Source organism: Neodiprion fabricii, chromosome 5, assembly GCF_021155785.1.
Source record: "Neodiprion fabricii isolate iyNeoFabr1 chromosome 5, iyNeoFabr1.1, whole genome shotgun sequence".
NCBI classification, from domain to species: domain Eukaryota; kingdom Metazoa; phylum Arthropoda; class Insecta; order Hymenoptera; family Diprionidae; genus Neodiprion; species Neodiprion fabricii.
Window position 1 is genome coordinate 15,454,960 of NC_060243.1, and position 13,411 is coordinate 15,468,370.

A 13,411-nucleotide genomic window follows, 5' to 3' on the forward strand; every position below is an offset into this window, starting at 1 on the left:
ACCCCAACCCCTTCTCACCAACGATACCGCATAGCTGCAGGAAAACATCTCTAACCACCTTCCGACGTCCTGATACCTCGATACCCGTCGTCGAGGGAAAAGAACATCAAACGGCGAGGGATTATCGCCGCCTATCCGTGGACCAGGCCACGGGACCAGCTGGTCCAATTAAGATACCGCAAATTTTGGGAAGAATCACGTGACACCAGCTCGATGAAAATCAGGATCATCGCTCATCTCATCACTCTACGTTCAGTTACTGACATTGACAGTCGTGCTATTGTTATACCTAATACCATTACCGCTATCGCTGTGACTAGTTCTCGTTATCTTATCGCATTCTCTATACCAGTTCTATCTTCTTTTACGTAAGTGAGGTTCCTTTTCTATTTTGTGAAGCCACGAGATTACTTGCAATATATCGTACCTTTACCTTTATCTCTTTCTCTCTTTACCTTGCAGTTGGTCTGCTTGAGCCAATTGGGCTCGTATCTTTTCTCTTTACCTTGCAGTTGGTCTGCTTGAGCCACCTGGGCTCGTACCTTATTATCTCTTATCTTGTCCCTTTCTCTGTCTTATTGCAAGTAACTTCGCGACTGGTTGATTATTACTTACGCATTGTAGTGACTATCGCTTTATCTTATTATCTTTCTCTTTTAGAATATTTGAATGTCTAATATCGCTGTCTAGCAGCGCGTTCCGTTAAAGGATCAATTTTTATCTTAGCTACTGAGCATTACTATTTTGTTATATTTTCTCTGATTAGTTTCTATCTGTCTCTTTATCTATTATCGTTGATTATCGCATCTTAGTGAGAGTACCGCGGAAGCGATCTTATATCGCTGCGCGGTCCCGTTCGTCGTTTATTTGACATTGGAGTATTGTGCCATATCGCATAACATCTTTTTAACTGTTTTCTTCGCTAATATCGCTGATCGTAGTTGTCCGTAGTCTATTGGGTTTGCCGTACGTTGCATATTAATTACCTTGAATATTGTTTGCCTTATCTTGAATTACCTTTTATCGTACCGACTATTATCTTTCTTTCTCTCGCACTTACCGCAAACCAGAGACTACGTATTATCTTTTAGTATCTATATTTTATAATAATTTTCTATTTGACCTATCGCTTGAATTTACCTTGTAGTGCATAATTCCTTGTCTGCCTATTTCTGATTATTCTGGTAATGTGATAACTATTACAATTATTGTATTTCGCATGTGGTTATAATCGCTTCTCACATTTTATGATTTATTTGCTTACCGCTTAATTTAAGTACAGTGTATCTCTTCTGTTCTGCCTACCTGTCATAAAACCGTGTTAATCATTACCTTTAATATCGCGAGCTTGCTCATATTTCCCGCTTATTCGGAAAACGTTCCGTTAATTGTTAACTCTCTCGCTTAACCTTTCTCTGGCTGTAACTATTGTTAATTATCGCATATATCGTACTTGTATCGCAAACTCTTCCGCTACTTGCTTGTCAGTAAACTTATCGCTTCTTGTTTAATATATTTGATATTATTCCTGCTTCACCTGTTTCTTATTTTATCTATTGGATTCGACTCCGCCCCTCTACCATTATCTTGTCTCTCTGAGCGAACTGTGCAAAACCGTCGTAGAACCTGACCTTACCTTTATCTATTACCTTTACCTTTACCTTTGTCTTTTTCTCTAATTATCTATTTTTGACGCATGTGCGTCTGGCGCCCAACAATTGTATCTTTCTCCCTTAGTATCTCTCCCTATCTAATTATTTAGGTTAGCGACTGCGCCGTAGGGTAACCAATTATCGTTATATCGTTCTTACCCTCAAGTATATAAAAATATCTGGTTACAGTACATATATAGATATGTAAACAATATAAAAAACGGGCTTTTACTGTCTGTTTCAGGTTTTGGTACAAGTTCTAATATTCATCTTCAATATTGCTGTCGATTTTGTCGATTCGGTTAGATAGAAAAAAAGTTAGAACAAGTTGGACGAAAAGCGTGCGCGTGCATCACGAATTTTTACACTACTACTTCAGAGCCGAGTTTTCAATCATTAAATCAAAAAACCCTAGCACTTACAGTATTGACCATATCTAAAATTTCACGGACCTTTTCTCATTTGACATTACTACCAATGCTCTCTTTTTTCTTTCTACACGTTTTTTATCAACATCTAGTTGAATGAGTTATTGGCAACTCTACTTTTCTGTGATTTTCCAACGAAATTGTTTAAACATTTGCCGGAGACAACGATAAGTAATAAACTCTTGCAGGTAACTACCTGTCCATACACACAAAAGAATACTTTTTGTCAAAGTCTACTGATTTCGTATTTTTTCCCCACTTAAATGTCAAGTTTCTCCCACTACATTTGTCGTTAAAATTCTCTTCTTTCATGTAATGGTTTCCTTGCTTATTGCATTATTTTATTCAGTTCATAGTAACACACATAAAATTTTCTATAAACGTCATATGGACTGTGTCGAAGTTCGTCGAGTATGCTTTTAAGAATTCTTTTCAATATATGCACACGGTCTAAGAAAACAGGATATGGCAATTTTTTATGCTCATCCGTTGAATATGAAGTTACGTATACTTCCGAGTTTTCATTGAGCTGTTTACAAGACCATCGCGAGAGTTTGTCGAAAATTGAAATTATTGACTTTCGACAGAAGCGTACGTTAAAAAAAATGGGTCCATCGCGGACGTACCGCAGAAGTGAGAACTTATTTGCGACGTATTCAAAAAATACCCATGGAACTTGTTTATATCGATCGAAAACAAATATTCACGTGTGCTTCGGTGACCGTTACGCTCACTAGCATATATATAATAACTCGGCGTTTGCGTGCGCGCGCAACGCAACTCCAGCCAGCCACGCAGAGCCGCAGGGAGCGAGAGCGCGACAGTAATCAGCGAGCCGCCGTTCCTTTTCACAAGGGATGTTATCCCCCCATTTTCAAAATTTTCGAATTTCAAGAGTTGCTCTGGTTTGCTCCAAAGTTGCGCTACATTGCTCCAGAAAAGTATTTCAGCAGACCCAAAATTGAACAAATTAAAATGAAAAAACCATTTTTCACACCAGCCCGCCGTTTTTGAAAAAGTGATTTTTTCGCGGTGCTCTAAGTTGCTCTAGTTGTTCCGAACATTGCTCCAGAACCACAATGCTGTCAAATGAACAGTGCTCAAATGAAAATCAAAACTCGACGGGGCGCTTAGCTCCCCATTTTATTACATAAAACTTTCTCAAACTGATCTTGGATTCGTGAAAACTTGATCTGCATTGCTCCAAAGCCGTAGGATTCTGAATCGAAAATTCGTCATGGAAATGACGAAAAAACTTTTTACACTGGGAAATTTGCTTTTGAGAAAAATAATCGCGTGATCCGGGAATCCGGGGTCCACGAAAGCCTACCCGGGGTCCAGAGTTGTGAATTACACATAACACTGCCTGATGTGAAATGGATGAGTGCTCAATTACAAGTACAACAAGTAACGTGCAATGGCTGGGTGCTCCATTACAAATACAAAAAGTAACGTATAATGGATGAGTGCTATATTACAAATACAGGACGTAATGTGTAATGGATAAGTGCTCGATTACAACTAAAAAAGTAATGTTTAATGAATGCTTTATCCATTACAAATAAATAAAGTAATGCGTCATGAAAGCGTGATCCATTACCAATTTAAAAAAGTAATTTGTAATTGATAAGTGATCCATTACAAATTACAAATGAGAAAAAAGGTATTTGCAATTGATAAATGATCCATTACAAATTACAAATGAGAAAAAAGTTATTTGCAATTGATAAGTGATCCATTGCAAATTACAAATGCGGAAAAAGTAATTTGTAATGGAGAATATTCAGTTACAAATTGAATAATTGCTCCACCACCATTTCATTTCGTTCACGAAAAGTTTCTTCTGGGCAAATTCGTTTTTATTCTGTTCACAGATCAATACTTCACGCAGACTAAAAACGTGCAAATTATAAACTTGCGCATTGCATTTTCATTGTTTTATTGAACTGACACAGTTTTCTATATGAGAAAGCTATCATTTGAAAACCAAGTTTCTCACTATGCATCACTATTAATAAAACACATATTTCAGCATTTTCCAAAATTCAACCGTTAAGAGGTAGCAAGGCGATGGAAAATTTTACATAGAAAAGTATTGAATACTCTCCTTTACAAATTACCTTTTTTTTCTCATTTGTAATATGTCATGGTTCTCTTGTCAATTGCACATCACTTTTTTGAATGTGTAATGGATGAGTGCTCCATTACAAATTCAATTTCTAATTTGCACGTTATTCTTCTGCGTGAAGTATTGATCTTTGAACAGAAGAAAAACGAATTTGGCCAGAAGATACTTTTCGTGAGTGAAATGAAATGATGATGGAGCAATTATTCAATTTGTAACGGATCACTTATCAATTGCAAATTACTTTTTTAAATTTGCAATGGATCACGCGTCCATTACGCATTACTTTATTTATTTGTAATGGATAAAACATTCATTAAACATTACTTTTTTATTTGTAATCGAGCACTTATCCATTACACATTACGTCCTGTATTTGTAATGTAGCACTCATCCATTATACGTTACTTTTTGTATTTGTAATGGAATACCCAACCATTGCACGTTACTTATTGTATTTGTAATTGAGCACTCATCCATTTCATATCAGGCAGTGTCATGTGTAATTCACAACTCTGGTTCCCGGGTAGGCTTTCGTGGACCCAAGAACGATTCCCGGATCGCACGATTATTTCCCAGTATAAAAAGTTGATCTCTCATTTCCGGGACGAATTTTCGATTCAGAATCCTACGGCTTTGGAGCAACTCAGAGCAAGTTTTCATCTGTCCAAAATCATTTTTATAAATTTTTATTTTAAAAAATGGGAGGCTAAGCTCCCCGTCGAGTTTTGGTTTTTGTTTGAGTACTATTCATTTGACAGCATTGCGGTTCTGGAGCAATGTTCGGAACAACTTGAGCAACTTAGAGCAGTCGCGAAAAAATCAATTTTTCAAAAACGGGGGGCTAGTGTGAAAAATGATTTTTTTATTTTTATTTGTTCAATTTTGGGTTTGCCGAAATACTCGTCTGGAGCAATGTAGAGCAACTTCGGAGCAAACCAGAACAACTCTCGAAATTCGAAAATTTTGAAATGGGGGGTTAACATCCCTTATTTCTTCTTCTCACGGCTACAAGAAAGATATAGCAGAAAGAGACAGAGCGGGTGAGAGAGGGGGAGCCTCTATCTCTCGCCTTACAGTCTTGCTCTCGCTGCACTGCTGCCTTTGTCCCGTCCCCTCTCCACGTCGCTGCCACTTCCGCACCGCGAGCTGTTTGGACCTACGAACGTACAGATGTTCAGAAAAATCAGTGCTTACAGTACTGCTCTCGCTGAACTACTACCTCTCTCCTGTCCCTCCACTACGCCGCTTCCCCTACCCGCACCGCGGGCTATCGGACGTACGAACGTACGACGTTCAACAAAATTGTTGCTCATTCGAGGTAGCGCCGCCAAAGAAGTTCTTATTTCAAAAATGGAACAACAATTTTTTGTGCCCATCATTACATATGAACTCATATAAATTTTAGAGTTTCTCATACAGCCATTTTTGAGATCATTGTGGAAGTTTGTCAGGAGAGACTGACATACCGACAAACCGAAATTTTTCTAGAACCCTGTTTTTCGGATACTAACGGACTGAAAACGTGCAGATTTATTGAAATTATACAAAGTCAATTTTTCAGATTATCAGAAGCAACGAATAGGGAATTACCTAAAAACTTATCTTTTTTATGCGAGAATCATGCTAGAAAATGTATTCCTAACATTAGTGGTCTATAAATTACAAGAATCCGTTTCTTGGAAATATTGTTGCGTACGACTTTCTTTGGATGTTTCAATTTGAATTGCATGCAGAGTGGCGCTAGCTACGGTTCACGGAGGTTTACAAAGTAGCGACTTATGTAATCATCCGTTACTGAAACGGTTCCCATTGTTTTACTGACAGTGTTGCGACGCGCAATCCTTCGATTTGCATGCATGAACATATATCACATTATAGAGACCGTGCGCAAAGTAAACAATAGTTCCAAATCGACCGTATTTATCTCAACCGACGGTTTTAGACAAATTAACCAATCTTTTTGAATCGGCCTGTCGCGTAGAGACAGTAAATAACAGTTTCCTCGGTATTTTTGACTGCGGTATTCACGAATGTTCGTTACACGTTTAACGGGCGTAATTGTATAACAGCCCGTTATAATTTTCTGTTTTTATTGTTTTTGACCGTCAAACTTACGCTGTTTACATGTTTCATAAGATGAACAATGATACAATGAACAGAAGATTATAACGGGCCGTTATACAATTACGCCTGTTAAACATATAACGGACATTCGTGAATACCGCGATGATTGTTATAACAACTAATAGCGCAGCAATCAATCGTCACTTTTACTACACCGTGCTTAGAGATAGAGAAAGTTCATTAATTTTAATCCTAGAAGGTTCGCAAAAGAGTAAGGGTTTGATGATGCGTGGAGATCGAAATAAAGAGGTAGCATCGCGTATATTTTCTATAACTAGTTCGCTTGATTCATTGGGTGTTTTACGGTCCGCTGGAGAATTCTGTTTGTGGGGGAAGACCAAGCTCTTTTGATGGTACTTTGTGCCCAAAAAGAGGCTTCATCGGAAAAAATTACATCCTCCCAATCACGATCAAAATTTTCATGCGCCCAAGTGATTCTTTTTGCGACATGTTTATCTGAGAGAAGAGAAGGAGAAGCGGTTTCTTGAGTGCGCTCTGGTATTTAAGATTAAAAGCTCGTAAACATGAGGCATTCGCCGAAAGGAGACATTTTTTCGGTATAAATATTTGTTTTGTCGGAAGAATGATGATAAATTTGGCTACTTGCGGCTCTACTTGTACTCGCGCTCGAATTCTATACCAAGTCGGTGAAAATGGAGGGTCTTCGCTTACAACAGCGCAGTGAATTGTCAAATTTTTTGGAATCGTAGGTTTACTTGATCCCCGGTAAAGATTTCAGTCCTTTGTAATCCTCCGTGCTATTATTTTATCGTGTCTAATGCATAGGTGCCTATAACAGCTGAAATAGTTGATCTTCAATACAGTTGATAAAGACTGACTATGCATCCTTTCGAATACAGATTTACTAAATCGTGTCTGTAATTCTCAATTACGCTAAAGCGCAACTCAATAATGAAATTGGCGCTAGTACCATTAAAGTAACCATAAAATTTTAGCCGCGATCGTTATTTCCAAACTTCAGAATTGTATGCAATTGTGTAAACCACAACAAAGCAAAATACCTATACTCATATTATGAAACACACCTAGTTTAAACTAATCCTAAAATGTCAAAATAGCTATTTGTTTCATTCTTCCGTTAAATTCAAGTTAGTAACTATTATACAGTCGCGTTCAAAATTGATGTTTAAGATAATCATTAAATTGACGACGAATCATCGCCATATTTCTCATTATTTAGGGGTAAAAAATTTCCACTTCCTCATCACGAAGGATTGGCAGACATTTTGAAAGATCCAAATACAGTTATGCTCTACCCAACTAATGACTCTGTGGCCCTCGACACGCTGGATCCTGTAGGAATCAATGGTCAAAAACCTTACAATCTGGTTATACTTGACGGAACATGGCCGCAAGCTAAGGTAACTTTTCGTCATTGGCTTACTCTGGTCTGACAAAGGAATTTACCAACTATTCTAGAATTATGGTGTCAACATATAGGTGCCACTTCGAAGTCATTCAAACAATGAAGAAAGTTCTCGACCGTTGGGATTTATGACAAAGTTTCTCGGTGTTCTCAGATCAATTGTTTACGACAAAAAAAATCCAAACATTACGTTTCGGCCCTAGTGTGGGAGGTCCTCCGCAGAACTGTAAAATCAAAATTATGATCACTATCTATTCTATATATCATGAAATTCGTCTCAAGAAGCACAAGTATAGATCTTTATATGTATGTGACATGTTTACAAGTGTATTTCACTACTTGTTAAAAGCCACGTAAGACGGATCCGGCCATCTATGCAATGATATGAAAATACGTGATACCTATTTTAGTGAAAAGAAAAATGCTAGAGAATGCAAATTCGGAAATTTTTGGTGATTTGACAAATTCACGACGGAGCCCGGAATCGAATCTGGTGTCTAGAGATGCTTTGCCGGAGCCTTACTCCACTAGACCACCTAGCCGCCTTGACTACATATCTATTCTATGCTTTGTCAGGGTTGTTTGTTCTACCGAAAGATCAAATTCCGATTGAAAAAAGTTCAAAACTAGTCTACAGAATTCCTTGCGCTGATTGCAATAAATGTTTTATAGAACAAACAAGTAGACATTTAAAAACAAGGATTAATGAACATAAACGAAACATTTTCTCGGATACGGATAAACAAACAGCCCTGAAAAAGCACAGAATAGATAATAATCATAATTTTAATTTTACAGAAGTTAGTGTCCTCCACCCCGAGAATGATTATAGGAAAAGATTGATTTTAGAAATGTGTAGTATTATCAGAAATTGCAACACCGTCAATCTAAGATCTGATATTGACAATCTTAGTAACATTTATTACAGTTTGATTATGAATAAGTAGTGAGTCTCTTCTTTTCGTGATAGAGGTACCTAACTTAAAAAGGTGGATGCCAGCGCCATGACATCTCTAGTCCATGCTTCCTCCTAGTTACTGATTGTCTTGCTTTACTTTGTAAGTTGTCATCTTACTGTGTCGTCATCCTAGTAATCTTTCCATGGTCTTCTTTGTTCGCCATTTTCCTCACTGTGAGCATCTATTTCCTGTCACTGCTACTAGTTTTTTCTCATTTGCGATCGTGGTTTACTTATTATCATCGTCCCGAAAGAACCGGATAACATATGAATTTTCAATTCCTTCCTTTGTTTGGTAAGTTTTTCTTCACTTTTATCTGAACCATAGCACTTAATAGCTTTACCTTATCATAGATGACGACTCAGCGATTCCTTGGTTTTTTTCTACTGTGTAACGGATTGACTCAAATTTCGGCTATTTTGCTGTTTTCTATGTAATTCATTGTAAGTTCTCTTTCCTTTTCCTTTTGTTAGCTTCCTTTCTTTTTGTGTACTTCGGTCTGTCCCGATATTCTACAATAAGGTCACTGTTTAACTGCTTAATTAATTACAATCTTAATTATAGCTGTACAATTTTTGTTTATTTTATTTTTTTCAGTGGTAATAAATAGTTCTGAGGAGGGTCCCCTAAATTTGGGCCGAAACGTAATGTTTGGGTTTTTTTTTCGCAAACAATTGATCTGAAGACACCGAGAAACTCATTGAAATAATGCCAATGGACATAGAGAGAAAAGTGGAGTAAAAATGCCTTTTGCAAATATATTAATGATATTTTATGGACAAGTAGGTACTATTAGAATACTTATTGTTAGATTCTGAAAATAAGTCTAACTACAAAAGTAAGCAGTACTTCTAAAGTAAGTGAATTATTTTAGTACATTACTCACATCAAAATGAAAGTACAATTAGCGAGAATAAGGCTGAATCTTGTTTAATAATTTATTTTTTCTAGAAAAAAAATGGCCATAATTTTTTTTTCAACCACGGCGTACAGTCACAAAAATTTGGGAAGAAGTACGAGTTCTTCAGAAATCTGTAAGGAATGTTAAAATACTAGTTTCATAATTTTGCTCGAAAAGTATTACAGTGAAAAAAAAAACCAAACCACTACATGAAAAAAATTTTTTCTCATAAATTTATTGAACTAAAAATCTGTCCATTGTGCCTATGAAAGCTGTTGACTCCCTCAATAATATATTATATGTTTAACCAAAGCGGTAAGTGAATCTTGAGGAAAATATGATTCTATTTTTTTTTTTTTCTCATCGAAAACGAATCGCGAGTGAGGTCTGTTCCTTTCATGACCTGAGTATTTTAAACAATACCTAGTCATCTATAAAATATCGTGAAGATATACGCAAATGGCTTTTTACTATACTTGTCCTCCTTTGGCTTTCATATGAGATTGAAATTCGTAACATTCACAATGCACTTTTAGGGAAAATCGTTATTCCGCAATTTTAGGAGTATCTGAAGCATTGTGAAACTGAGCGAACGTTAACAACCTAAATCATATCTGACATTCTGAAAACTTGACACCTCTAAAGTCAATTTGAAGTAGCGAATAAGTGATTTTTAATGAATGTTTCGTCACGTAATGTTACCAATTTCAACCTCAAAAATTTAAGGAGAAAATGTAACCACCGATCGAACTCAATATATTACAGCAATAGGATCTCACGCATAATATTACAGCTAGGTGTTGAGTTTTGAACAGAGGGTCCGGTTTTCTTTGAATACTTTTGAATGATTTTAGGCAATGTTCCATGGTAGTCCAATGCTTTACTCTATACGCTCCTGCAAACTTGTTGGGTTACCCACCAGCGAATATGTAATACGAACTCAACCAACCGAAGGATGCTTATCTACATTGGAAACGGGTACCTTTGCACTTTCTATTTTAGAGGGAAACTCCCAGCTGAAGGATGAACTTCTACGTCCGCTTCAATACCTGTGCCGGTAAATATGTTTCCGTATTTCACAAATTTTTGGAGATAATAAGGTCTATGGGTGAGAAAATTTTCGTTATTACTTAAGAGCAAAATGAGATATCGTACGACTGTTTTTCCGGGTTTTATATTGTTGGAAAATGATGCCCAGCATAACGCCTCATGACACTATTCGTTACCACTAGAATAACGGAAAGTTCCTCACCCTTAAATATTACAGTCCCGAAAATCCGTGAAATACAACTACAACACGTGGTCAAAAACCATATATTTAAATAAATTTCCAAACTTGAATGAATTGCTGAATTTTAAGATGACGAAATTATGCATTGTCGAAATTCGCACAGATTCCATTGTTTTGTTTATCAATTCAAATACCACCAGGTGTTTCAGATGCATAAAAGAACAGGCTAATTAAATGAACATCGGCGGATAGTTTTTAGTATATTGTGTGACAAGGGACGAAAGTTGGCGATTGCGACCAGTGTGAAATTTGCACGTAAGCGAAGCGAGGACAGCAATAACACGAGTTGCGATAGGAGCAGGATTTTAGGGGCAAGATGTTTCAGCGCGGAGACGATTCAGCGCGGCGACGTGTTGTCGCTGGGATGATTTGACGCAGCGACGTTTTCGCGCAGTCTGATTCGTGGAGCCGATAGAATATTTTTCTACAGAATATTTGTTTATAGAACATTTTCCTTCGGTATATTGTTGGGGGAGACCGAAGGACTGGTTCTGCATGAATACTGGTTCAAATTAAAAGTTAAACAATTTTTTTTTACCCCCAAGCATAGTATCGTCTAAAAGTTGTGATTTTTGGAAAATTCCAACATGCTGATGGTGACTATTGCAACCTGGATATTGGGATAAGTTAGGTCTTTCTACGACAGGGGCATAATTAAAACCACACCACACCATCCCTTACGGAAATGCGAGAGGTGACTGTCGCGTCCCAAAGGATAGAATAAGTTCAGCCTCCGTATGACAGAGGCATAACCGAAACCACAACACATCATCCTTACTGGAATATTTACTTTTTATCGTATGTGCATGAAAAGTCGGGTTTTGCATAGCAGTTCAGCAGGTGGAAAGTAGCCAATTTCATCCAAGTATTGTAAAGATAGGTGCGTGAACTTTCTCTGCAATTCCCATATTTATGGAACACGTGCGGAATTTCCCAATGAATTATTATTGTTTTTTCGTAAGCACGAAGCAGTCGGCTACCTAGGAAGAGTCCTCGCGCCCAACTGTTCCTGCACCGAAACATCCGAGGAAACATTCCCATGCCGAATTGTTTCCGCGTCAAAATAGCCTCCGGCGAAACTTAGCGCACGCAGTTGCAATTGCCAACTTTTGGCCCGAGTCACACACGATAGTTATAACAAGCGAATGAAAAGTAATGGAGCTTTGGGCACTGAAATATAATAATATACTGGCAAGCTCACGGCATGGCTCGGTATACGGCTGGCTTTCCGGAGAGAGAGAGATAGCTCAGAAGTGAAGGGCTGTCTTTCTTGCACCGGTACAGACAAGCTTGTACACCGAAGATCAGTGCCCCTATAGCATATATTTTCTTTTGTAAATTAGTAACATTATATTTTTACTTAGACTGTTCCTCGTATGCGTAATACCTAGTTAAGAGATAGCACTTTACTTCCAAGCTATATCTCTTTCTCCGAAACCCTTACCACCGTAGTGAGCGCTCTAGTGTTATTAAGCCGCTGTCCCATGGTCCGGAATTCATTCCGTACGGAAATCTAATTACTCTTCAGCACCAATCAGAGGCTTTTCGGGCGTTCCGTTCCATATGCATAGGATCAAATTACGTACTGTCAACGGAAGAGTGCATCCGTGAGATGCATCTTTGTGTGCGTAACAAGAGCGTAATCAAATCGAGGTTAGAGAAGATGAATCCGTCATTAGGTCTTGTCAGTATAGGTATAATTATTCCAAAAACTAAATGGAAATAATCAAATTCGTAAACTTTCCGCTATATTTGACGTAATGTATAAACTTATATATGTATCTTGCCAAGCGTTCGACCGTTCAAACTAGTGGATCAAGCAATCAACATAACGTCTGACCACACCGACATATGAACTATACACCGTGACTAATCTTTTCGTCTTCTGAACGTGGTCCCTGCCGCAGGACATTGGTATAAATACGACTGCTTCGGACACACCGGTCAGCAGACCCGTGGCATAGCGCCTAACTGACTCACGTCAATTTCGGAGCAGAGCATAGCATAGCGCCGGCTGTGACTCAATTCATTTTCATTTATTCTTTGTTTAATTGATAAAATACTATAGGCAAAGCGCCTTTTGAATAGACGATAAATCAAATTGGATGGCAGTAAAGCAACGGTTGCGATTTGCAAGCGATCGTTTCGCTGGTAAAGATTCCAGATCATGGAACATCCCAAGAAAAGCAACCTAGTACGAGTGAAGCTGGAACACTTCTGATTGATGCATTTAGAAGTGACTAGATTTCCGTACGGAACGCATTCCGAACCATGGGACAACGCCTTCATTATATTTCAGTGACTTGCGTGGCAGTTTTGCGAGACGTGAGTGACCAATTTCTTCTCCCTGTGGACGAAAGAGCAGCAATCCCAAACTGCACATGCGCGAACTTATCTTTACAACTCTAAGATGGAACTGACCACTTTCGTCCCGCTAAACTGCTACGCTAAGCTCCACTTTGCTTGCACGTACGAGAAAAAATGCATTTATTCAATCTCAACCCTACCTATTTTCTTGTTAGCACACCTTCATCTGTGGAT

At 37.9% G+C, this 13,411-nt stretch overlaps 1 protein-coding gene across 2 annotated transcripts in view; it reads left to right on the forward strand.

The window, feature by feature from the left end:
- LOC124182978 (tRNA-uridine aminocarboxypropyltransferase 2) overlaps positions 1-13,411 on the forward strand; it is a 60,011-nt gene that overhangs the window by 45,145 nt on the left and 1,455 nt on the right. For both annotated transcript variants that reach the window (XM_046570869.1, XM_046570870.1), the window contains exons 3-4: positions 7,534-7,714; positions 10,434-10,636. In XM_046570869.1, the coding sequence (XP_046426825.1) occupies positions 7,534-7,714; positions 10,434-10,636 (384 nt within the window). The remainder of the gene's footprint in view (positions 1-7,533; positions 7,715-10,433; positions 10,637-13,411) is intronic.